Genomic DNA, 25,823 nt, shown 5'->3' with positions numbered 1-25,823 from the left:
GTGAATTCCTTACAATGAGGAAGGAAAAGCTATTTCATTATCAAAATAGTGTGTGGTGAGATATGGGCATGACAAACACAACAAGGTTGTATGTTTTATATAACCATTGCCTCCAGCAAGATGCTAAACCTCACTGAACAAGCAAATTTATTGGTAAAAGACATTATAATCTGGAAGGCCACTTAAACTATTCTCCTTTTCAGCAGCTGTTTTCTTGCCCTAAATTGGTTGGCACATTGAATACCCTAGAACTAGGACTCAGCTAACCAGAAAAAAACCCAGCACTGGAAAACTATACTTTACTTTAAAGGGATATATCACATATGTCAACTGAATTGAGAGCAGGTCTAATTTAATTTGAAGAGATAATTAGACCTATTTTTAATTCCTCAATGCTATTTTCTCAACTTATATCTTTCTGATAAGGAAAAATAAGAAAAAATGGCTAACAGGTATCATGTCAAAAATAACAATTTCTTGAACTGGGGAGGTCTATTTTTGACACCTCCCTCAGTTCAGATTGCCACATTTTGAACACAGGCACAATCTAGCTGTACATTTTGTGGCTGAAAACTTATGGGTGAATAATATAGAGCATATGGTTCTGAATTAGATATTTGGCACTTTACTGATAGAAAATACTCTATCCCTCCTCTGGGAGCAGGCCCAGGGGGTTAAGCACAGCAAGAGCCTGGAGCCCATGAAAGCATGCCTCTCTGACCTCTATGCTCTCATTGGCTGGTAGCTCCACTCCCAGTGAGGAGTCACTGGGGATTAACTGTAGTGACAACACGGACCCTGGGAAAGCATGCCTCCCTGGGTCTCATGCTCTTGCCATGCTAAGCAGTCCTTCCCTGCCCTATCCCTTCCCTTCCCCACCAGGAACAAGAGGCTGAGGGGGGGGGGGGGTGAAGGGTGGGGGGTATGGCCTCTTCCCCTTTCCCCAGATTCTCCTGGCTAGGGGAGAGCTGACCAGATATGGGGCAAAGGCTTAATCTTCTGAGAAGAGGGCCCTGTGCCTGGATTGGATCCCCCAGGGTCCTTGCAGCTGGTAGCAGGTTCCATGTGAGCTGGGCTCATACCCACTGGGGGTGAGTGGGGGTGTTGGCTTGGAGCCAGTACCATCCCCTAGGCAGTGGCACTTGGGAAGATGGAAAGTTTGTTGAGGGTAGAGGGGAGGGGAGCTGTGCATCCTGGGATGCTGAATGACTGCAAATTTGTTGCTTTATCTCCGTGAGGTATAATAACAATTCCCTATCTTGCACTGGGTAGAAGGGCTCAAAGATAATCCTCCCCTGAAGTGGAGTAACTTTAAAATGTTTAGAGATTGCTAAGAATAATGTAACACCTTTAATGTAATCGGAGCTGTCCAACTGGTAGCCTACAGGCTATATCCAGCCCATGAGGGCTTAGCAAGCAGCCCACAGGCTCCTGTCGCTGTGGGGCCCGGGATCTTCAGGGGAGGGCAGCATAGCAGGAGGGGGCTGTGTTGCCTGCATGGGAGAAGAAATGGAGTACCCAGAGGTAACTCAGAAGTTGGACAGCTCCCAGTCAAATAACAGCTGACATTTACCCTACAAAAGAAAATTAATTCCAAGCATATCAAAAGGGGGACAAAAACAAAGATTACTTTAAAGCTATTTAAAATTAGTGCACATGTTCCTTTAAGAGAATTGCACTTTATTTTTTTAACCAGCAAAGGCCCTGGGTAAGCCAATCCTGGCCACCATGCTTTTGCTGTGGGTAAGACATTTTGGTTGGCTTTACCTCACACTTTTCCACTGCTGGCTGCTGCCCACACTCTGAACTGTTTCCTGCCACGATGCCAGCCCGCAGGCTTTCACTGTCACCAGTCCCTTCCTCCATGGAGTAGGTTTTTGAGTGATTCCCGCGACGATGTGATGGGCTCCGACTCTGTGCCAAGCTGAGCTGTTTGCGAAGTGCTCGGTTCTCCTCCTCCACTTCCCGCATGCGTACTTCCAAGCTCTCCCGCTCCCGCTGGCTTGAGGCCGTGTAACGAGGACTATGGGGTTGGGACTCGAGCGGAGACAATGACACTGGCTTTCCATCTGCAGGGCAGAAAGGGATTATTTATGTATTATAGCAGAGTTAGCATGTTTATATCAATAACATGATGCAAAATTTTATTACACAGACTGAGGTTCTGAGTCAAGAAAGCACATAATCATGCATTTAGCTCTACACACATACTGAAGTCATACTGACTTCAAGTCCCATTAACTTCGGGGGAACTTAGACCCATACTTAAAAGATGATCTTATGCTTAATATGTTGTTGCGGGTAGGGATGCTTGCCAGGATGAAGCCCTGGTCTGGGAAGACAGTCAAGAATAGAAAGATTTAATAGAATTACAGTTAGTAATATATATAGCCAATATATTATATATATATCTATATAATAGATATATATATAGCCAATTCCGCCCGTGTCCCTGCCAGCGGCCCGGCCACATGCAGTCCAGGGGCTCGCTGGGACTGCACGCCACCAGGGGTGTCTGCCTGCCACAAGCACCCCGAGGCCTCACCACCTGCTGCTGGTGGCAGGGGCTGTGCACAATGAGGGAGGGGGCCATGTGTGGGGGAGCATGTTTGTAGTAGGTGTCCCACACACCCCCCACACCATACACATGCACCCACACCCCCATATACACACATCCACACCCCACACTCACACCCCCTCACACACCACAACCACTCTCTTCCTCCACACATGCCACAACCCCCCCAGCCACCCTCCCCCTCGCACACTCACAGCCCACACAAATCCCACACCCATCCACACACACACACACATTTCCACAAGCCCCATACACACCCACCCACACCCCCACACCTATCTACCCCCACAAACCCCCCACACACATCCACACACACAGCCCTGCCAAAATCCTGTACCCACCCACACATACCATACCCCTCACAATATAAAAAAGTAAGATTTAATTTTAAACTATTATGCAATCACCTCTATGTACACTATGCAAATACATATAAATCAGGACAAAAATATTTTTTGAAATCAAAATAATTTATGTTGTAGCAGATGTTTGATTTTTAGAATATAATTTGGGGTTTTTTCAGTTCCAAGATGGCAAACCCCCTTGCCAAAAGGTGTACTTCTGGGGGCAAGGGGAAGGACTTCCACTCGCAGAAGTCAGGGGGCAGACAGCAGGACTTCCAGGTCCAAGATGGGAAACAGGGGGGCGGGGAACCTGTCAACGGGCAGGGCTACCCTTGCAGCCCTTGACAGCTCACCAAAACTTGTTAAATGGCCCTTGAGCCAAAATAATTGCCCACTTCCTTTCTAGTCCAACTGCCTGCTCAAAGCAAGACCATCCCCAACTAGATCATCTCAGCCAAGACTTTGTCTAGCCAGGTCTTAAAAACCTCCAAGGATGGAGAATCCACCACCTCTCTGGGGAACCTGTTCCAGTGCTTTACTACCTTCCTAGTGAGAAAGTTTTTCTTAATCTCTAACCTAAACTTTCCTTATTGCAGCTTCAGAACAGTGTTCCTTGTTCTGTCATCTGTCACTCCTGAGAACAGTCTCACTCCATCCTCTTTGGAACCCTGCTTCAGAGAGGTGAAAGTTGTTATTAAATCACCTGAGTCTTTTTTTCTCCAAACTAAATTAGCCTAGTTCCCTCAGCCTCTCCTTGTAAGTAGGATTGGCAGGATTCAATTTTTATTGGTAAACATTGATAAACGTCAATTTCACCTCACGCTCACAGACCGACGAAAAAATATTTTCATCGTTAATAACTGAAATTTGTGGAAAGGGGACGTAAGAAAAATTTTGACTGATGGAGTGTACAATGACAGGGGGAGCAGTCCTACAGAACTGTGTTGACTGTAGTTTGGACTGCAACTCCCAGAAACCCCAGGGGACAAAGGAAGAGAAAGTGACAAAGTGGACAAGAGAGATGTGGATGAGTGGAGCTGGGACAGATGACAGCTCTGCTGCTTGGCTGGCCGCAGTCCTAAGTAGTTACGTTTGTCATGGCGGGTGGTTAAACTGCACTATAATAATAATATACTGTGATTAATAAATTGTATGCCTCCAACACTCCTAATTTTGCACAATCTTGAAAATTTAAATCAATAAAAATTGAAATAAATGTGTAAAAATAAACGATATCGTCCATCTAAATTATTAAAAAATAAAAATTGAATTCCGCCAAGCCTACCCATAAGTCATGTGCCGCACCTTGCACTAAGAGACTTCTCAGAAATAACTTTCCATAGCTGTGTATTACAAAGGCTGCACTGTTTCCAATCCTTCTCACTGTTCAGTCACGTTGCCTTTACCACATGTTCACCAGATTGTGAGTAGCTTGGATATCAAAAATCATGCAGTTACTTCTCAGATCTCTCCCTTATAACCTCTTATTTTCCTCAGTTGCTGACTCATATCTATTTTCCTGCTAAAGAAATGTTCACTACCTGCTTTCTTCTACAGTATCTTACTTAAACGAACAGTGCTAAACTCCTTAAACCAAGGTTATGCCAAACTACTTTAAAAATGAAAATCTCATTTCAAACTACACACACATACACACGTATACACACACATGTATACACATACACACATACACGTATGCACATACACACATATACACACACATGTATACACACGCAGATACATACGCACATGCATACACACGCGTATACACACTTATACACACACGCATATATACATGTATATACACACGTATACACAAACGTATATACACACATATACACGCATGCATATACACACACGCACACATCTACATACACATACACACACGCACACGTACATACACATACACACACGTATATACACGCACACGCACATCTACATACACACACACACACATACATACACACACGTATATACACGCACATGCACATCTACATACACACACTTATATACACACACATGCACATACACACGTATATACACGCACACCTACATACACATACACACACGTATACATGCACACACACGCACATCTACATACACACACGTGTATGCACACGTACATACACATACACACACATATACACGCATGCACATCTACATACGCATACACACACGTGCATGCACATGTACATATACATACACGCATACACATACACATCTACATACACATGCGCACGCACATGTACATACACATACACACACGCACACACATCTACATACACACACGCATACACACACGCACATCTACATACACACGCACACACATGCACATCTACATACACACGCACATGTACACACATGCACATATACATACACATACACACGCACACCTACATACACATACACGCATACACACACGCACATGTACATACACACGCATACACACACGCACATGTACATACACATACACGCGTACACACATGCACATCTACATACACACACACCCACATCTACATACACATACACGCATACACACACGCACATGTACATACACATACACGCGTACACACACGCACATGTACATACACATACACGCGTACACACACGCACATGTACATACACATACACGCGTACACACACGCACATCTACATACACACACACGCACATCTACATACACACACGCATACACACACGCACATGTACATACACATACATGCATACACACACGCACGCATACACACACGCACATCTACATACACACATCTACATACACACACACGCACACACACGCACATCTACATACACATACACGCGCACATGTATATACACACGCACACACACACGCACATATACATACACATACACGCATACACACACGCACATGTACATACACATACACACCCGCATACACACATGCACATCTACATACACATACACACGCGCACGCACATGTACATACACATACACACCCGCATACACATGTGTACATCTACATACACACACACGCGCGCGTACATACACATACACACCTGCATACACACGCGCACATCTACATACACACACGCGCGCGCACACACGTACATACACATACACACCTGCATACACACGCGCACATCTACATACACACACGCGCGCGCACACACGTACATACACATACACACCTGCATACACACGCGCACATCTACATACACACACACACGCACACACATGTACAGACACATACACACCCGCATACACACGCACACATCTACATACACACACACGCACGCACACACATGTACAGACACATACACACCCGCATACACACGCGCACATCTACATACACACGCACACACATGTACAGACACATACACACCTGTAGACACACACGCACATCTACATACACACACACATGCACGCACACACATGTACAGACACATACACACCTGTAGACACACACGCACATCTACATATACACACACATGCACGCACACACATGTACAGACACATACACACCTGTAGACACACACGCACATCTACATACACACATGCACGCACACACATGTACAGACACATACACACCTGTATACACATACGCACATCTACATACACACACACACACGCACGCACACACGTACAGACATATACACACCCGTATACACACACACATCTACATACACACACGCACACACGTACAGACATATACACACCCGTATACACACACACCTACATACACACATGCACACACGTATAGACATATACACACCCGTATACACACACACATCTACATACACACATGCACACACGTATAGACATATACACACCCGTATACACACACACACATCTACATACACACACACACATGCGCGCGCACACGTATAGACATATACACGCCCGTATACACATGCACATCTACATACACACACACATGCGCACACATGTATATACATATAAATGCCCGTATACACACACGCACATCTACATACACACACACACGCATATATATACATATACACCCCAGTATACACGCACGCACATCTACACATGTATACATACACGCACACACACATACACAGACGCACATCTACATACACATACACACACGCACACACATATACACACACGCACATCTACATACACATACACACACGCACATGTACAAACATACACACACGTATACACACACGCACATCTACATACACAAACACATGCACACAAGCGCACACGTATACACACGCACATCTACATACACATACAAACACGCATGCACACACATATACACACATGCACATCTACATACACAAACATGCATGCACACACACGTATACACGCACACACATACGCGCACACGCATGCACATGCACACACACATCTACATACACATACACATGCATGCACATACACACGCATACATGCACATCTACATACACACACATGCACGCACATACACACGCATACATGCACATCTACATACACACACATGCACACACGCATACATGCATGCACATCTACATACACACACGCATGCACACACGCACACACATGTACATCTACACATGCACATCTCCATACACATACACATGTATATACACATGCACATCTACATACTCATACACATGCACGCACACACACATGTACACACACACCTACATACACATACACATGCATGCACACATGCACACGTATACACACGCACTTCTACATACACACACATATACACACATGTATACACACGTAGACGCACACCTATACACACACACACACACACACGTATACACACATATACACACACACAGATACACTGGGGGGGCAGGCAGCAGGGATGGAAGGCACCACAGAGGGCACCATGGGGCGCAGGGGGTGGGGAGAATCACTATAGGGGGGACACTGAAGTAGCAAGTGTTGTTGGGGAAGAGGCAGCAGGAACAAGGTATGGAGTGAGGCAAGGGGCAGGGATCATGTTACTTGATTACCCCACCACCTACCCTCCCACCACCTGGCTTCACTGCCACTACTTTCCCTGCTGCAGCAGTGGGAGAGGTGAGGGGATTAATTTAAGGTGACCCTCCAGTAATTAGATTTTATACATGGAAAATTATAGCCAATTTTAAATGGTCTATATATAAAATCTAATTACTGGAGGGGGTGGGGGGGAGCATCTTAAATTTAAAGTTGAATTAGATTTGGGTAAATATGGTATCTAATATATATAGGTATATAATTTGATTATTTACGTATTCCACACACAGACAGAATACACTTACCCACAAAATGTATATTTTTAAATATTAATAATTTTGATACATATACCTGACTTCGTAAATATGCCTGATGTTTGTTTATTGCTATTTATACACTGTTACACAGTTGAAGTAAACAGATATTTAAGATTTTAAAAAGTATTGTTTTGTTAAAGTTGAAAAGTCCACCATGCACAAGTTAAACATGTCATTAATTCTGGTACTAGAAATACTGTAGTCAGAGATGTAATGGCAGCACAGGATGGCCTATTCAAACTAATTGTAATTAGCTAGTCTTGGACCCAACAGCAGCAAAACCACAGAAATACTGTTTTCAGCATAGGCTGTATAAACCTACCTGGACTGTGGGTACTTAGCAGGGTGGCCATCCTGTGCTGAATCCCGATCCACCCCAGCTTCTGTCTTACTGGTACCTGAGCTGGCTAGACTTCAGGTATCTGTGTTGTAAGTATATTTCCAGTTACTGTGCAGACACAGCCTAAGGTTTCTGACGCAACTCAACCTATTTCCTTGTGAATTTAGATTATGACCCAGTGGGCACATCTACATGTGGCTGTACAGCGCCTTCGTTACTGAGCTGTCATTTAGTACTTCCTTTTGGAAGCACTAAAAGATGCTGCAGTAGCAGCTCATACTACACTGTGCTAGATGCGCACGTTTATTTTTGGCTGCTACGTTGCCATAGCATTGCACTATAACAGTTTTTGCCAATAGACGCTACAGCACCATAGCATCTTGTGTAGACATGCCTAGTAGGTACTGATCACGTCCTGTTCTTTTTATATACCATTCCATCTTGTCAGAACAAACATTTAGTTACTTATCTTAGGGCTGGTTAAGCATGTAAAAAACCCGAAAACCCCTCATTGCATTGAAATTGCTGTATAAAAAATAAGAAGAACTAGCTCTATAGTCAGTCTAACAGCAAAAATAAATGTCATCAACATTTCCCTCTTTTTGACAAAATTCCAAATCGGCAAAAAAATTGAAAATATATGTTTAAATATTCAACCTATTTTCATTTACTTTCTTCTTCAAAACAGTTGAGCCATTTCTCCACAAGTTTAACAAAAGTAATTTAACTTCAGACAAAAACCTATTTAATCAATTTGCTTAGTTTGTCAACTGAAAAAAGAAATGGTTAGTATTAGGCAACCTTAGCTACAGATGTCCCTATGATCTCTACTGGCCTTTGACTAGCATGTGCTTACTTTGCTGTAAAAAAAAAATGACAGTGAAATCATATAATGAATTCTTACTAAATATAACTACTTGAAATAGAAGTGTTAAAGGCAGAGAGCTCCCCCCACCCAAAAGATCTCAACAAGGGCTCCTAGAGCAACCACAATTGCACAACATTGCTTTGTTGCCAACTCTGATGATTCTATCCTGAGCCTTGAAATATATGGTGTATATTCAAAGCCCTATTGCTTGTAGGCAAGTGACTATGTGAAGATCTTAGCTTGTATTTATAATCAAAGTAAGCTTGTAGCCTTAAGGATGATGAAAAAACAAGCCTGAAAATGTAAAGTGAGTCCGACCTAAAGGACTGGAAATTGAACAAAAAGACCCCCCCCCCCCCCCCCCCCGCGCCAAAAAAAAAAACAACAAAAAAACAACCCACCTCTCATCATTTTTAACACAATGCAATGATTTGGGGGGCCTGACTCATGATTGTTAGCACTTAGTGTTGGCAATTTCACTATCAGGTAAGCTAACCATTCTTATCTGGATGAAGATTTGCAGAGACATTGGCTCCTGTGGAAAAGAAATCAGGAGTGCTCGGCTCCCCAGTCCATAGGCCAGAATTGGCCATGGAGGTTGAGCCAAGTAATCCACCCTGCAGGTCTCCCCATGGATCCAGAAATGTGATAGTGGTGGACTGGTGGTACTTAACACTTCCACCGCTCCTCCGCCACCAACTTCCTAAAACCCACATGGCTGCATCCAGCTCCTGGACTGCATCTAGCCTGCAGGTGAAAAAGGTCGGGCCCCATTGCTGTAAGTAATTCCTCCAGGTATGTACAAGTAAACAAATTGGACCAAGTTAAATGCCGGGAAAAATACTACATACCAGCTGGTCCATGGCAAGTATTTTGTTTGCTTGTAAACACTGTAATTTTGCAGTTGTTTCATTTGAAAGTAAACTGCCCAGGTTTAGCCTTCCCTGACTATGGGATAGAGACGATGCATCATACCAATATAGTGGGATCACCTGACATGTGGGAAGACCCCAGCCCCCCTTTAACTTGGTATGAACAGTTTGTCCACACCCTTAATATTTCAGAGTAACTAAACACAACAGCCTTACCCCCTTGCTCATTTGAATTAGTTCATGCACCATTTTTAGAACAACACAGGAACAATGTTTTCACCTGGCCTTTGAAAAAAGGTAGGTGGATTGAGGTATAGGTTGATAGAAGGGAGCAATAGTATTTGATCGATTGCATACATTGCTTGATAGACAGGTTGAGCTGATTGTATTGCACTTTGGTTTTGTAGTTTTAAATAACTGGCAGGGTGCTTAGAGGCAATGTCTGCATGCTTTTCATCCAATCTAAATCAAAACAAAGTAAAATAACACATAACGAGAACTATGTGACTTTGGGCTAAGAGCTTTCATTGACAAGAGAATAGGGAACAGACAGTGTGCTGTGAGGCAACTAGTTCACTTTTGAATGCTGCAATAAATAATAATAATAAAGCTATTATTTTTATCCTTCATTTGGGGCTGTTACTTCATGTTCAGAACTTGGCAGTTTCAAACTTAATATTTTTTTTATATCAGTGTCAAGCATTTTAGCCCAATCCTTCTGTGCTAATAAAATTGTACCAAGGAAATAAAAATCACTTGCTAAATTTCACTGCCCACAGACCACAAACTAAACACTGAAACCACAGTAATTATTTCACGGTAGACAGAAAGCAATGCCTCATCATCACAGCAGGTCTAACAATTCAAGGAATCTGTCCCTGTACAACTTACGAATTCTGATGGAGGTTATAAAATTGCTGTATCATTTGAATGCTCCAGTGTATGTGGAGTCAGATGTATAGTATCTGGGCTGTCATAGGTATCTCTCAGGGAAGGGACATGTAGGATTGTTAAAACCTGATAGCTGTAAGACACTGTAGGACTATGGGATAGCTGAGATCTAAGGAAATCAGTCCATCTACGTTTGTCTCTGGAAAGAGGCCTGAAGCAGCAAAACCTCTTCAGAGGCAGAAGCAAGAGAAAAGATGTTAATGCAGGGCTTCAAAATCAGAGTCTGAGACACTTTGTGAGTTAGAGGTGATGATGGACTTGTAAAGACATGGGGACTAGGGAGAGAAATTACATATAAACTGGTATAAGTGATTGGAAATGGGTACAAATTCGTAACACAACAGAAGTTCAGTGCACATAAACTGCTTTCAAAATGGCCAAAATCAGTTTAAGATAAACCTGGATGGATGTAGTATCAGACTTAACTGATTTAGGTTAAATTGGTTTATTGAACTTCTGTCCCAGATCCCCTTCAGATTCAAGGTAACTCTCAGTCCCCCAGCATCCCAAGATGCTTTGCACCTCCCCTGAAATCCCCTCCCCCCCCCCGGACTGGCAGGTTAGCCTTGGCCCAAGCTGTCTGCTCCAGCCAGCAGGGAGTCATGCTCTACTGCCCCCTGGATTCTGGCCTGGGCCACTGCAGGCATGTGGCTGTATTTCCAGAATCAAAAGTGAATGTCTGTTCATTTACTTATTGGTTCAATCTATGCAGCTTAAACTAAACTACAAAGATTAAATCAATTCAGCCTCAGGCTTTTTGACTTTCTGTACTTAGCCAGGAAGTTTGGGGAAGGGAGAGAAACAGAGGAGCATGATTTCACTGCATGAGGCAACCTGTATAACCGGAAAAAAATAAGGAAGACTACTGCAGAGAATGAGGGATTGGGGGGAGGAAGAGAGAGAGATCCTGTAATTCGGAGGAGAGAAGAAAGGAGCACAGGGTGGAAACAGACACGATATGTCACAGCACAGCTGATCATATTCCACAGATGGAATGCACAAGCTGGGTACCATGCCCTGACTTGGGGCACGTCTTCAAACAGAGTAAATCCCTGCTTGCAGACACACCGCCCACGTTGGGGAACAGGGGAATCCCCTTCAGAAGATTTCCCCATGAATCTGCAAGTGGGGAGAGAGGAGCTCCCATAAGAGTTCCCCCCATCCTGTTTGCAGATACCTGCACCAGGGGAATCCCTTCACAGAGGATTTCCCTGGCATGCATCTGCAAACATGGAGGGGGAAACTTCCCATAGCTCTCCCCCTCAGTGTTTGTAGCTTGTGTTTGCAGGGCTATCTAACCTTCCAAGCCTCCTGAAATCAGGGAACCCCTCTCTTGCAGATGAAATCAGGGAAATCCTCCACTTGCAGACACCCCATGTCAAGGTGAAGCCCCCGACACTCCCCATTTACCAAGACATGTCCCTGGAGATCTCTGAGATACGTCTGCGTAAGTAGAGAAAGCGAGGCAAGTGCTCCCAAGGCTTAAGAATTTTGACTCTGCCCAGGAATTCCCGGGATGTACAATACTGGGCTCCTCAACCCGGCAGAGCCCCAACCTGGGGTAGCTGGAGAGTCTGGGCAGGTTTGGACTGCCCACATTCTCCCTCCAGAAATGAAGAGGTGTGGGCCACAATAAAGCGGCTCAATTTATCATTACTCTCTGTTGCGGCCACAAATTTAATCAATTGTGGCACAGCAGAAGGTAGTGACATCTGTTTGCATTCACTTTGTGTCACCATAAAAAGTTTTATGCCAGCATAAAGGTAATGTCTGTTTTCACACCTCCACTCCTTACAGGACTCTCCCTTGAGTTTAATAAATTCTCAGCTGCAGTGAAGAACCAGAAAACTGAGGTAAAGGAGTGCGTATGTATGTCTTATCATTGTATCAAGATCTGTCTTTTTCTTATGCTAAGTAAAGGGATCATTTTTTGGACCCCTTACAAAGTCTGTGTGCCTGTCTGTGTCAACTTTCAAATGTTCCTGAACAGGGAAAGGTAACCCAGACTACTACACAGTTGGAGCCCTGGAGAACGACGTTATTAAGTTACAGGGGAGTTGGAAGCAGAGCCATCTGATCTTAAGATCTAGAGCAGCTAAGTTATAAGGTCCCATTTTTGCAAAGGGATAACAGAAAGAACAAGATATAAAAACGTGCAGCAGCTTACTCAAACCAAGTGAAACATATCAGCATGTGGCTCTACAGTGGTGGACGAAACCACAACAGCCTGGTGACAGTCTAGCTGGGGAAGTTCAATTATTTCAAGACTGTGTAACAGCAGGAACAGTAGAGCACAAACAGTTTTCCACTTATTCCTTAATAAATTCATACAAAATAGAGATACAGTAAAATATTAACCATTGCAGCAGCAACAATTACATAGTATTATCCCTATTTTTCAGGTGAGGAAACTGAAAGGAAAAAGAGGTTAATTTATTTCCTCACAGTCACTCTGTAAATCAGCAGCTCAATGGCAAAGTCGGAGCAGAACCCTAGAATTCCTAATGCTGAGTGTTCAGAAGTCTCTGGTCGAGAGACTGGGAATGAAATAGTAATCGCTTAAAAACCGTGTTTACACTGTCACATTTTACTGTGCTTATAACCACTCTGATCATGTGTGAAACAGAGGAAAATGTGTTAGCATGTTTTCTAACATGGGGCTAACACAGTAGTATAATACAGATGGAGTTTTACCCCCTGAAGAATGTTATTAGCTGACTCTGAAATGAGATGAACGCTGCAATTAATACTGCTTACTGATTTTGTTTTAGCCTGTCTGACTGCAGACCCAGGCAAACAATAATCCTTCAGTTTGTATTCAGGACACATTTGAAAAGCCTTTCTGTGTAACTTTAAGGGCTAGGACTGTAATATTGTTAAAACAAAAGATGACATTTGGCAGAAAGCAATGGGGGTGAGAGGTAGCCACCTTCACTACTCTTCCCCTGTATCTGTCACGAGCAAGGTCACTTGAAGCATTCAAAAGCAATTTTTTTTGATAGCAAGTCTTGTAGAGAACAACAGGAACTATGAATGAAAAGAGAAACAGGAAAACTGCAGTCAGGAATACAGAGATATAAATGCTCTGTGTAGGTGGGTAGACTGTTCCAAAACAAAAAACAAAAAAACCTCCTACTGATTTGTCTTCAGTGAACAATTACCTTAGCAGCCTATGGACTTCTGACATCGCTAAGTGTTACGGCTGATGTTGGTTACCAGGCTACTAGGATGATGTCATTTTTTTCAGCGATGTGCAGTTTTAGAGTGGTTGCTTTTGTATGCAGGTCCCAGGGCATGTTAAGACACTCATTCTCACACCCCCCCAAGAATTTTTTCTCCCGTGTCCTACTATAAACTGCTCTAGGATAACATTAAGAATTACAGAATGCTGCCTGACGAGCTGCTTTGATAACAGGCTATAGGAATGCTAAGTGAAGCTGAACAATTTACTCCAGATGTCTGAACTATACACAAAGCATCTTCTCATTCCAATACAAGTGAACCTCAAGAGACAGTTATGAAATTTAGGATTCCAAAAATCTTTAAAAAAAACCAGCTAGGAAAGGGTAACTGAAATGTATACTTTTAAAAGATGTCACAATGAGAACTTTGAAAACTGAAGTCCTCAGGCTATCCATAGGAGAGCTGTGGCACAGGCAATAACCACCAACCTCTTCCACATCATACGGGTAAGTTTTCTCACCCCTGACATGGAAAAACCTCCTGTACAAGTGTTAACTCAAGTTTTCTTGGCCTAATCAAGACTCAGTGCTGTCACTGCCAAGAAAGGTGCTAAATAGCATGTTCAGAGTAAGCGGATTGAAAGCAGTAACTTTTCACAAGGGGAACCAATCAACCATCATGTAATTCCTACTACTTTGGCCAGAATTCAGGTCCCGATTTAGCAAATCATTTCAGCATGTGTTTAGCATTAAGCCTATGCTAAATTCCATTGAAGTTAATAGGACTTTAGTAAATACTGAAATACTTCAGCGAATTGATGCCTAAGATTTGAACCAATTTAGTGCCACTACCGCCCCGGCCTCAACTGCAAGGCTCAGAATTATTCCCTGATCCTCCCACATGGCAATCCATTATTACAAAATGTCTTTATCTTGAACAAAATAAGCATTCACAATTGGTGGGTTTGAAAATTATCCATGCACAAAACCTTCATCAAAAGTAAATTCAGGTTGCAAAGTCAAATAATCCTAAATTCAGAGATATCAGAATTATGGTTGCCAGTGCAATTTTAATATGGCTCTTGTACATTATAAGACAGTCTTTAATTACAGGATCACTGTTCTTAATTCCAAAGACCCCTGTGTCAATCAGAGTACAGGTTGGATGCCATGCACCATTACAAGCTTGGGACCAACTGGCTAAGCAGCAGCCCTCCAGAAAAAGACTTGGGGGTTACTATGGACAATAAACTGGATATGAGCAAACAGTGTGCCCTTGATGCCAAAAAGGCTAACAGCATACTGGGCTGCATTAGTAGGAGCACTGCCAGCAGATTGAGGGAAGTGATTATTCTCCTCTCTTTGGCACTGGTGAGGTCACATCTAGAGTACTGGGTCCAGTTATGGGCATCCCACTACAGAAAGGATGTGGACAAATTTGAGAGAGTCCAGCAGAGAGCAATAACAATGGTTAGAAGGCTGGGGCACATGATTTATGAGGCACAGCTGAGGGAACTGGGCTTATTTAGTCTGCAGAAGAGAAGACTGATGCAGGGATCTGACCGCAGCCTTTACCTACCAGAAGGGTGATTCCAAAGAGGACAGAGCTAAACTGTTCTCAGTGGTGGCACATGATAGAACATGGAGCAATGGTCTCAAGTTGCAGCAGGGAAGTTTAGGTTAGATATTAGGAAAAAATTTCCCACTAGGAGGGTAGTAAAGCACTGGAACAGGTCCCCAGAGAAGTGGTGGAATCTCCATCCTTGGAGTTTTTAAGGCCCAGCTCAACAAAGCCCTGGCTGGGATGATCTAGTAGGGGATGGTCCTGCTTTAAGCAGGGGGTTGGACTAGATGATTTGTTGAGGTCCCTTCCAACCCTCACTTTCCATGATTCTATGGGCAAAGCTCTCACAAATGAGCACCTATTCTATATGTTGTTTTTATCCTCATGATCCAATTTGTGGCCCCGTATCTAAAGTACCTTTATAAACATCATACAAACCCTCCTCTGAAGACAGAGCACAACTGTTAATTTACTCACAGATTTTTCTGTGATGTTCACCTCTATAGCATCAAATTTCAAAAACAATAATGAACTGATCATTAAAACATACTTGTGAATATACTTTGCATGTGGGAAATAAGAGGCATAGGGACATTAATGTCAAAAGCATACACGAGTTTTGGATATCCAATCTGAGGTGGCTACAATCACACTTTTCTACTAAAGTAGAAGTCTACTGGTATTTTAAAGCACAGGCTTCAGCAGTTACAGCAACAACAGCGAGTGCTGAGCATTTCTGCACATGCGACCCAGGGTCTCAAGTTGGAAAGCCAGTAAACTATGGATAGGTAAAGAAATTACACATAATCCAGTATAAGTAATCAGGAATTAGTATAAACCTGTAACAGAACAGAAGATCAGTGCACATAGACCGGTTTAAAAATGGCAGAACCCAGTCAAAGACAGACCTGGATGCATGTAGTATCAGATTTAAATGGTCTATGTTAGATGGGTCTATTGAACTTGTGCCACATCCCCTCCCGACTCAAGCTAGATCACAGTCTCCTGGAATCCCAGGATGATTGCAGCTCTTCCAGTACACTCCCCTCACAGGGTGGGTAGGCTAGCCTCAGCCCTTGCTTGCCTGCTTTGGCTGAGTGCTGGGTCAGCCCTGCCCCTCGGCTCTCACAGAGCTGAGGCAGCAAAGCCTCTGCTCCCCAGCCCTGTGTCCTGCCTGCACCTGTCAGCCAGGCCGTGCAGCAGGGGGGTGGGAGTAGAAGCCCCCATTGCTGCCCCAGACCCTCCTAGACCCAGCCAGTACAGCTGGGGTTGGGCAGTGGGGGCTTTCCCTCCTCCCCAACTGACAGACTCAGCAGGGCTTCCTTCCCCAGTCTCACTGGGCCAGTTAGCAAGGGACAGGGGAAAGCCCCTCCCGCATGCCCCACCCCAGCTGTCTTAGCTGGGTCTGGGGGGGCCAGGGTGGCGGCCTCTCACTCCTCGCCCCCCACCCCAGCTACTAACACCTGGCAGGGAGCAGGGCTGGGGAAAGCAGCAGCGCTGGGCCAGTCAGCAGGGGAAGGTGGAAAGCCCTTGCCGCACATCCCACCTCCCAGCTGCTCTGGCTGGGTCTGGGGGTCAGAAGCAAGGGTCTCCACTTTCCCACCTTCCCCTCCTTGCTGCAGCCAGTAGCTGGGGGGGGGGGGGGGGTGAGGAAAGATTCTGTGCTCGCTCTCCCCGCCTCCCCCTCCCTGTGGCTGAGAGCAAGGGGTTGGGGGTGCCCAGCAGCCAATTCAGCTGCCCGTGGCAGTGTCTGCCATGTTGGGAGGTGTAAGGGAGCGCCACCAGCCTGCTGGCCTTGGCCAATGAAGGCATCCCTTTGCCCCCTCCCCCCCTACTAAATGGAGAACAAGTGTTCCATTCACTCCCAGTCTACTCTACACAGCTTAGAGAAAGCAGCAAAGGTTTGATCAATTCTACTTCGGGCTTTTTGAATGTCTGTACCTAGCCTAATAAAACAGTTAGTGGCCACTTGGACAATGTGTGGGTTAATTTACTTGCCCAGCATCACGCAGGACCTCTATAGCAGGGGAAGGGACAGAATCCAGTTCTCCAAAGTAGAGCTCAATTGCTCTCATGTAAGACCATCCTTTTCCTCCTGAAACCCCCATCCTCATTCACGGTACATCTTCTGGCTTTTGCAATCAGTAAGGCTGATGCCCTATCAACAACATCACACCACACCAGCTAAGTGTCAGGCCTAGAGGGCCACTCCACCTATGCACTACTGAGGCAGGGGGCCTGTGTTAAAAATAGCATGTAATCATATATTTAATAACTGTATGGTAATGCTTATGCACAAGGAGCTGATTTAATGTTGCCTGAGCAAACTTAATTCTGGCATTCCTCAGAAGTATGGTTGGGATTTTAAACAAAGAAAGATTGTTGGGAAAGAAATTAAATGCAGAAAGGGTATGCAGCAATTTAACAGGGGAAGATGAAACACCCTAAACATATTTTGCCTCTCTTACATGTGAACCTGGTTACTTCAGTAGTACTGGCTTGCTACAGATATGCCATCTTCCTAAATAATATATTTAAATCCCCAGTTTATTATTAAACTAAAAGCAAGTGCCAACATGCATTAACATGCCTTGCTTGTTTCTTTGCCTAGAACAAAGCCTCTGTCCCCACCCCCTGGCTCCTTCTATCTTTTGGCAAAATTCATGTGTCCCCAAGAAAAAAAAAGACTAAAAATAACATTTTCATCCTTCTATTGGAATGAAGATGAAAGAAAATAAGGTTTTATCAGGATAAGCACCGAGTGAAAGTAAGATTTTATCAGGGACTTGGCTTGACAAAGATAACATGTTATCAAGAGGAGAACTTGGCAAGGATAACACATTATCAATATCAGGAGTGAAGCTTGGGGAAAATAATGCGTTAATACCTATTAGGTTCTAAATCAACCATCTGTGCTCTTGATGAATTGTTATTTTCTCCAAGCCCCATTCCTACAAAGATGTTGATTTTTTGGCAAACTACAAGGTTTCCAATAACAGTTGGGGTGGAGGAGAGGAAAAAGAAAAGGAAACTTTCTCAAGGTGTAGGTAAAAGGGGTTCTCTCTCTTAAAAAACAAAAAACAGAATTTAAGTATTGGCAAAGGATACCAGCATGACAGCCCAGGAGACTGATTTATACACAATACCATATCTTTACAAGCATTTGTTGTGGGAGGGGATGGAATTACATGGAAAGGACAGAGTGGGTGTGTCTACATGAGATGCCTCACTGTACATTAGACTAATCTAATGTGCAGTAAAGCACCACCATCTACATGTACGCAACAATTACTGTACATTAGATTAGTCTAATGTGCCATTTGCTAGTACTAATACATAAAGATACTAGCACACATAGAAACTGATGCCAGCTGCAAGCTGTTCCCAGTCAATCACACAAGCAGGGGGTCAGCCTCCTGCTTGATGCAGAGCCACATGGCTGGCAGTTTCTGCAGCCATGTGGCAGCAGGGACAGCTTCTTGGCTGTCCCAAGCTGGCCTCCAGACCCCTGGCCTGACCTCTGGGGCCTGTACCAGCAGCTGCCTGCCCCATAAGCTACGTGCCTCACTGCTGCAGGTATATCCTGGGCCCTGCAGACCTGTGGACCTGGGCTCTGCTGCCCAGGACTCCACATGGCTGTGTCTGCCTCCCAGACACCATGCCCCACACCAGCAGACAGGTGCCAGCGAACACTGGGTAGGGTATGGGGAAGGCAGGCTGCCTGAGGCAAGCAGCCCGCCTGTTCCCGCTGTGGAAGTAGGAAGGGAGGGCTTGGCCGGCGGCCACCTGTGGAAGGATGGAGGAGGACCACTGTGTCCTGGACACCATCCTGACCCTGACAGTCACCCACGGCGCAGCGCCATGCCATGCCCTCCCCACTCCCCCAGGGTTGAAAGGAATCATAAAACCATAGAAAATGAAGGTTGGAAGGGACCTCAGAAGGTCATCTAGTTCAACGTCATGCTCAAAGCAGGACCAGCCCCAACAAGATGATCCCAGCCAGAGCTTTGTCTAGCCAGGTATTAAAAGCCTCCAAGGAGGGAGCTTCCACCACCTCTCTGGGGAACCTGTTCCTGTGTTTTACTATGAATTCCTCCTTCAGACTTGTGCCAAAGGCTGTCCACAGGTGACACTGCTGCAAATGGGTAAGTTGTCACTCAGGCTGGAGAGTCAAAAGGTGGCTGGCCATAAAGTTAGTCACATCATTCCGCTGTGTCACTGACTATGGCAATAGTTGTCTCAGGTATACTAGACCAATGGGCCTTTTGGTTTGGGCAGACCTTTGACTCTGATATAGAAGGTAACAGAATAATTCAGGCCCCCAATAGCCAGCCTGTCCTTGACTTCCTGCTGTTCAGGTTGAACTGTTTGCTTCTACTGTGATGAGGTCCAAGGAGGCAATCCTCCCCCTCTATGCGACATTGGTCAGGCTGCAGTTGGAGTACTGCATCCAGTTCTGAGTGCCGCACTTCAGGAGGGATGTGGATAGCATGGAGAGGGTCCAGAGGAGGGCCACTCGCATGATCGGGGGGCAGCAAGGCAGGCTCTATGAGCAGAGGCTATGGGACCTGAACCTTTTAAGCCTTCACAAGAGGAGGCTGAGAGGTGATCTGGTGGCCGTCTACAAACTGGCCAAGGGGGACCAGCAGGCTATGGGAGAGTCCTTGTTCCCCTAAGCACTACCCGAGTAACAAGGAATAAGGGCCATAAATTGACTGAGAGTAGATTCAGGCTAGATATTAGGAGGCACTACTTCATAGTCAGGGCGGCTAGGATCTGGAACCAAGTTCCAAGGGAAGTGGTGCTCACTCCTACCCTGGGGGTCTTCAAAAGGAGGCTAGATAATCACCTGGCTGGGGTTGTTTGACTCCAGCTTTCTTTCTTTCCTGCCCATGGCAGGGGGTTGGACTTGATGATCTGCTCAGGTCCCTTCTGACCCTACCAACTATAAAACAATGATGTTTTTAGAAACATTAGCCCTTGCCTACTAGGATGCAGATTTAAAGAAGAGCTGTCAGATGATAATGGCTTTTTGTCACTGCCAACCATTTCAGAATAAGAAATGGTCAATCAGAGCTGAAAGGTTCCATAACTCATCATTAATCCTTTTAGCCACCCATCAGATTTAGTGACATTATTTCAGGCAGTTCCTGACCATGAGAAACAATTCATAGTATAGGCTACTAACCTAGTCACTGCCTCAAGCAGTGGATGGATGTCACCCGTTATTCACTGGAATAGACAAATAGAGGATAATAGTTTTGGAACTAGTAGGAGCATTGTGGAAGAGATGTTGGAATACAATGCGAACAGTGAAAGAATCTAAACAAAAAGGTCACTGCAAGATACCTGCCAGGTAAGCATTTTACCCATCTGAACTTTACTGATGTTTGCTAGGAACAGAAGGGTAGACAATAGCAGCTCCTAATTTGAAGATTTACCATGGAGGAGGTGCCACTTTTTTGATGCAATGGTTTGGATATGTTGTGTCCAGCCACCTCACTGTTTATACAAATGACCCTGCCAAGGTATGACTCAGCAGTCCATCCTTATTTGGTAAGCCACGAGATAAATCCACACAAGTTAAACATTTGCCTAAATACTCCTACAGGCCTTTTTTTTTCCCCACACAGCTGTACACAACACTGCTCTACCATTAAAGACATGGGAGGACAAAAGAATATAGCTTTTCCAAGCTGGTTTCTGCTCAGTAAGAAACAGAGGTAAATGCAGATGGAACAAAAGACTCAAACACTGTATTTTCAATATGCTTTAAATGACAGTATTTATAAAAGGACTTGTATTTGCAGGCCTATAAACGGATGTTACAGATACCAATAAGTTCCTATAACTGCCACAGGAACGGCGACCAACAGACAAAAATGCTAACTCAGAGCCTACTAGTAACTAATTCAGATTCTCCTGCTGATGAGTTGCCTCAGCTGCTCATCAATAAAGACTCCAGCTGATAATTATTAAGTTAAACTTCTGAACAGTATTTGCATATGTAAAGCACACTTTCCCCGCTGAAGCAACAATGAAGGCTATAATACACTTCCTGATTGTATACCATTTGGACTTGGGGAACCTGGATGAAAAGATCTGTTTTGCATATGCTTCCTTATCTTAATTATGCCAACTCCTTGAAAAAAATAAATATATGCATTTACACATGCAGGCATATATGAGTTCCTGGTCATTTTCTTAGTGGTACTGTGACAAACAGCAGAGTAAAAGCTATTTTGGTATCTTAATTGTATTTGCATATTTCCAAATGTTTGGAGTTTGTCTATAAAGTTCACCCTTAACTTGGAATTTCCAGGCTTTCTAACATCTAGGTTTCTTGAGTAAATAGCAATGCTCCCATTAAAGATGGGTTATGTGAATTATAAAAATCTTTAACAGTTAATAATAGATTAATAGTATTTCATTTTTTGCTCGTGTGTGTGTGTGTATACATACATATATACATACATACACACACACACCCCCGTACACAAGTGTGTATGTATGTACGTATGTGTATATATTATACATATTCTATAGTATATATAGGATCTATATATTGTATAATATATAATATTATATATCTATATATTATATAATATATATATGCGTGTGCGCGCACACACACATGCACACACACAGAGGAGCAAAAAAACAGAATACTGTTATTCTATTGTTAATTGTTAAAGACTCTTAAAGTTCACATAATCCCTCCTTAATGGAAGCACTGCTATTTGCTCAAGAAACCTAAATATTAGAAAACCTGGAAGTTCCATGTTAAGGCTGAACTTTACAAACTCCAAATATTCGAAAATATGCAAATATAGTTAAGATACAAAAATAGCCTTAACTCTACTGTCTGTCACAGTACCACTAGGAGACTGACCAGGAACTCAGCCAATGTTATATATTCAGAAAATGCCAACATTCTCCAATTTTATTTTATTTTTTGGCTGAAGCGAAGGATAGAGTTTTTTAGTGTCAGTCAGATGGCTTGCCTGAGAACTTCCTTATGTTTTGAAAAATGTATAAGAATTACTCTGTGACAAGAGGTTCTACAAACCTAGCAAGCCATGCAGAAATTCCAGGGGACATCAACAAGCTTAGCAAAGATGCGGCCCATTACTTCCCAGACAGCCTCTGACCTCCACACGTACCTTCCTCCTCCCCATTCATCATAGCGAACCTCTTGTTCTCCATACAGTTTTCCATTTTCACTTCCTTCCTACAGGCAAGAACCACCTACCCCTGCCCTTAACAGGACTATCGACAGCCACACCTCCATACATAGCCATTAGGGCTCTGTGAAGCTTTGGGTGCTGATTAGGTGCGGAGGAGATTCGGCGGCCAAATCTCCGAATCTGAATTGAATCAGGGACCCAACTAAAAGGTCCAAATCAATTCGAAGCTCTCCTAACCGATTCAGAAAAGATTCAGAGAGCTTCAGTGATTCGGGCAGTCCCTGCCCACTGCAGCAAGGAGCTGGACCCAGACTCCATGCTGGTAAGTACGGGGCGGGGAAGTGGGGGCTGAAGGAGGGATGGGACCACAGGGGGGACCCCCATCAGGCCCCATCCCCTGCCTGCTCTCCCAGCCCCCCTGAGTGCCCCCTGGCCCCTGCCCACTCTCCCAGCCCCACCAACCCCACATGGCTGCCCCGCCTGCCCCAGCTCCCTGCCCTTTAAAAAAAACAACGCAAAAAACCCCGCACTCACTGGCTGCTGCAGCAGCCTCAGGACTTCTGGGGGCACAGTGTGGGGCAGCAGGGACAGCCCCCTACTGGCAAGAGACGGTGAGTTGGGGCTGTTTTTTTTGTTTTTTGGGGGTTTTTTTTGAAGGGCTGGGAGCTGGGGCTGGTGAGGCAGCCATGGGGGCGGCTGGGAGAGCAGGTAGGGATTGGGGGGGCTCATGACAGAGGCCCCCATGCAGCGTGGGGCAGTGGGGATCACCCCCCTGCCTGGCAGCAGCCAGTGAGTGCAGGCTTTTTTTTTTTTCTCTTCCCAAAGAGCCAGGAGTTGGGCAGGACTGGGAGAGCAGACAGGGGATGGGGCTTGTGTGATTCAGTCAAATCGATTCGGGACAGTGATTCAAATCACCAGATTGAATCACTGTCCCCCAAATAGGCTGAATCTGAATCCGAACCAAATACTAGCAAATACTAGCTGCTTCACACAGGCCTAACAGCCATGGTGCTTTTGCACGCATATCTTTCCCCTATATGATAATTCAAATTTTTGTAGTCAAGTCACAGAACTTTCAGTTAACATAACAGGTTGACCCGACTGAAAATTAGGTTATTATTCTGTGGAAAATGTCATCTTGCACGTCAAAGAAATAAAAATATTTAATCTTAAAACTGGGGTTTTTTGTTATTGTTGTTGGCTTTTGGTTTTGTTTTTATTTTATTTCCAGACTTTTTGAAGACTTTTTTCAAGCAAAGCAGACACTTTCTCTAAAAACTATCATTTAGTCAAATCACCAAATGGAAATTCTGGAAAATACCTCCTCAGCCATAATGATAAGAGGCTATACCTAGTCCCGTATAACACTACAAGTGGCTCAGTGAGAGCTATTGATGGACACTCTCTCTGAAAACTGGGTCTCAAGTCTATACTTGGGAGTTAGTTTGAGAATACCTGGATGTGTCAGTATGAGACATTTACTGCACAGTAGATTAATTAGCTGAGCAGTAGGGCTGTGCGAAGGTACGGGTGCCAATTCAATTCGGAGGAGATTCGGACTGATTCAATGGCCAAATTTCTGAATCCGAATCGAATCAGGAGACCAATGAAAAGGTCCAGATTGATTTGAAGCTCACAAATTGATTCGGAAAAGATTTGGAGATTCGGGCAGTCCCCGCTCGCTGCCACAGGGAGCTGGACCCAGAGTCCATACCGGTAAGTAGAGGGTAGGGGGAGCCACTGACAGGCCTGGGAGAGCCGGGGGGATGGGGCCTTTTTGATTCAGAGATTCAGCCTATTTCGCGGTGGCTGAATCTCCGAATCAGATTCAGGTGAATCGATTTCACCGAATCAAATCACTGTCCCTCAAATCAGTCGAATCCGAAGCAAATACTAGCTACTCCGCACAGGCCTACTGCACAGAAGCATCTTGCTGTCTGCACGTGTGCCCCTACTATGCTGGAGTAAATTAGATTACTCCATGTGGTGGGCCAGCAGGGGGTGCTCCTGCGTTGAGCCACCCACCTCACTGCGCCCAAGCACCTTCCAGGCTCCGAGTGTCTCCCTGGGGGCGCCTCATGTTTGGCCGACCCCCTTTTCTGGAGCGCACCCGCTAGGCTGGGGGTAACACTGCCACCACCCAGGGATGGGCTTGGTTCTGGCTCTGCGCACCCTGGGAAACACAGGCCTAGTAGCCCTCAAGGGTACCTGATTCACTTCAAGAACTTGGGATGCTTCCCTCAGTTGGAAGCGCCAGTAGTGGTCTCCCTTAGTCATCCGAACCAAGGGGACCCCAAGGCATAATCTAGACCCACTCCCAATAAGTCTCCCATGCTAGGTACAAAGGGGAACTTTATTGGTTACAAGGGGTAGGGTTGGAATAGGGTACAGAGCAGAGCAATATCAGAGAAATCCCATAGAGCAAACTGGCATGGCTGGGTAGCCTTTGATCACACATCTGAGTTACTGCAAACTATATATCTAGTTTGATCTCAGGTAGTTTACTCACAGGTATTATCCAGAGGCAGGTGGAGCTTCCCGCCGGAGGTAGGCAGTTCCTTGATCATGAGTTTTGAGACAAAGAGCAAGTTTCAGATGTTCCAGCTCCTCTCTCTCTCTCTCTCTCTCTCTGAGTCTTCCTCATGGCTGCTGCCCTCTCCTCCTGGGCAGTCCTTAAC

General features: G+C 44.6%; 1 protein-coding gene across 2 annotated transcripts in view; it reads right to left on the bottom strand.

Annotated features, from left to right (window-relative positions):
* Nucleotides 1-25,823, bottom strand: part of LARGE1 (LARGE xylosyl- and glucuronyltransferase 1) — a 424,798-nt gene that overhangs the window by 204,974 nt on the left and 194,001 nt on the right. For both annotated transcript variants that reach the window (XM_059726428.1, XM_014608235.3), the window contains exon 3: nucleotides 1,768-2,069. In XM_059726428.1, the coding sequence (XP_059582411.1) occupies nucleotides 1,768-2,069 (302 nt within the window). The remainder of the gene's footprint in view (nucleotides 1-1,767; nucleotides 2,070-25,823) is intronic.

The sequence above is a fragment of the Alligator mississippiensis genome, chromosome 4, assembly GCF_030867095.1.
Source record: "Alligator mississippiensis isolate rAllMis1 chromosome 4, rAllMis1, whole genome shotgun sequence".
Taxonomy (NCBI): domain Eukaryota; kingdom Metazoa; phylum Chordata; order Crocodylia; family Alligatoridae; genus Alligator; species Alligator mississippiensis.
The sequence above is the reverse complement of the archived record's forward strand: the minus strand, read 5'-3'. Positions and strand labels throughout refer to the sequence as shown.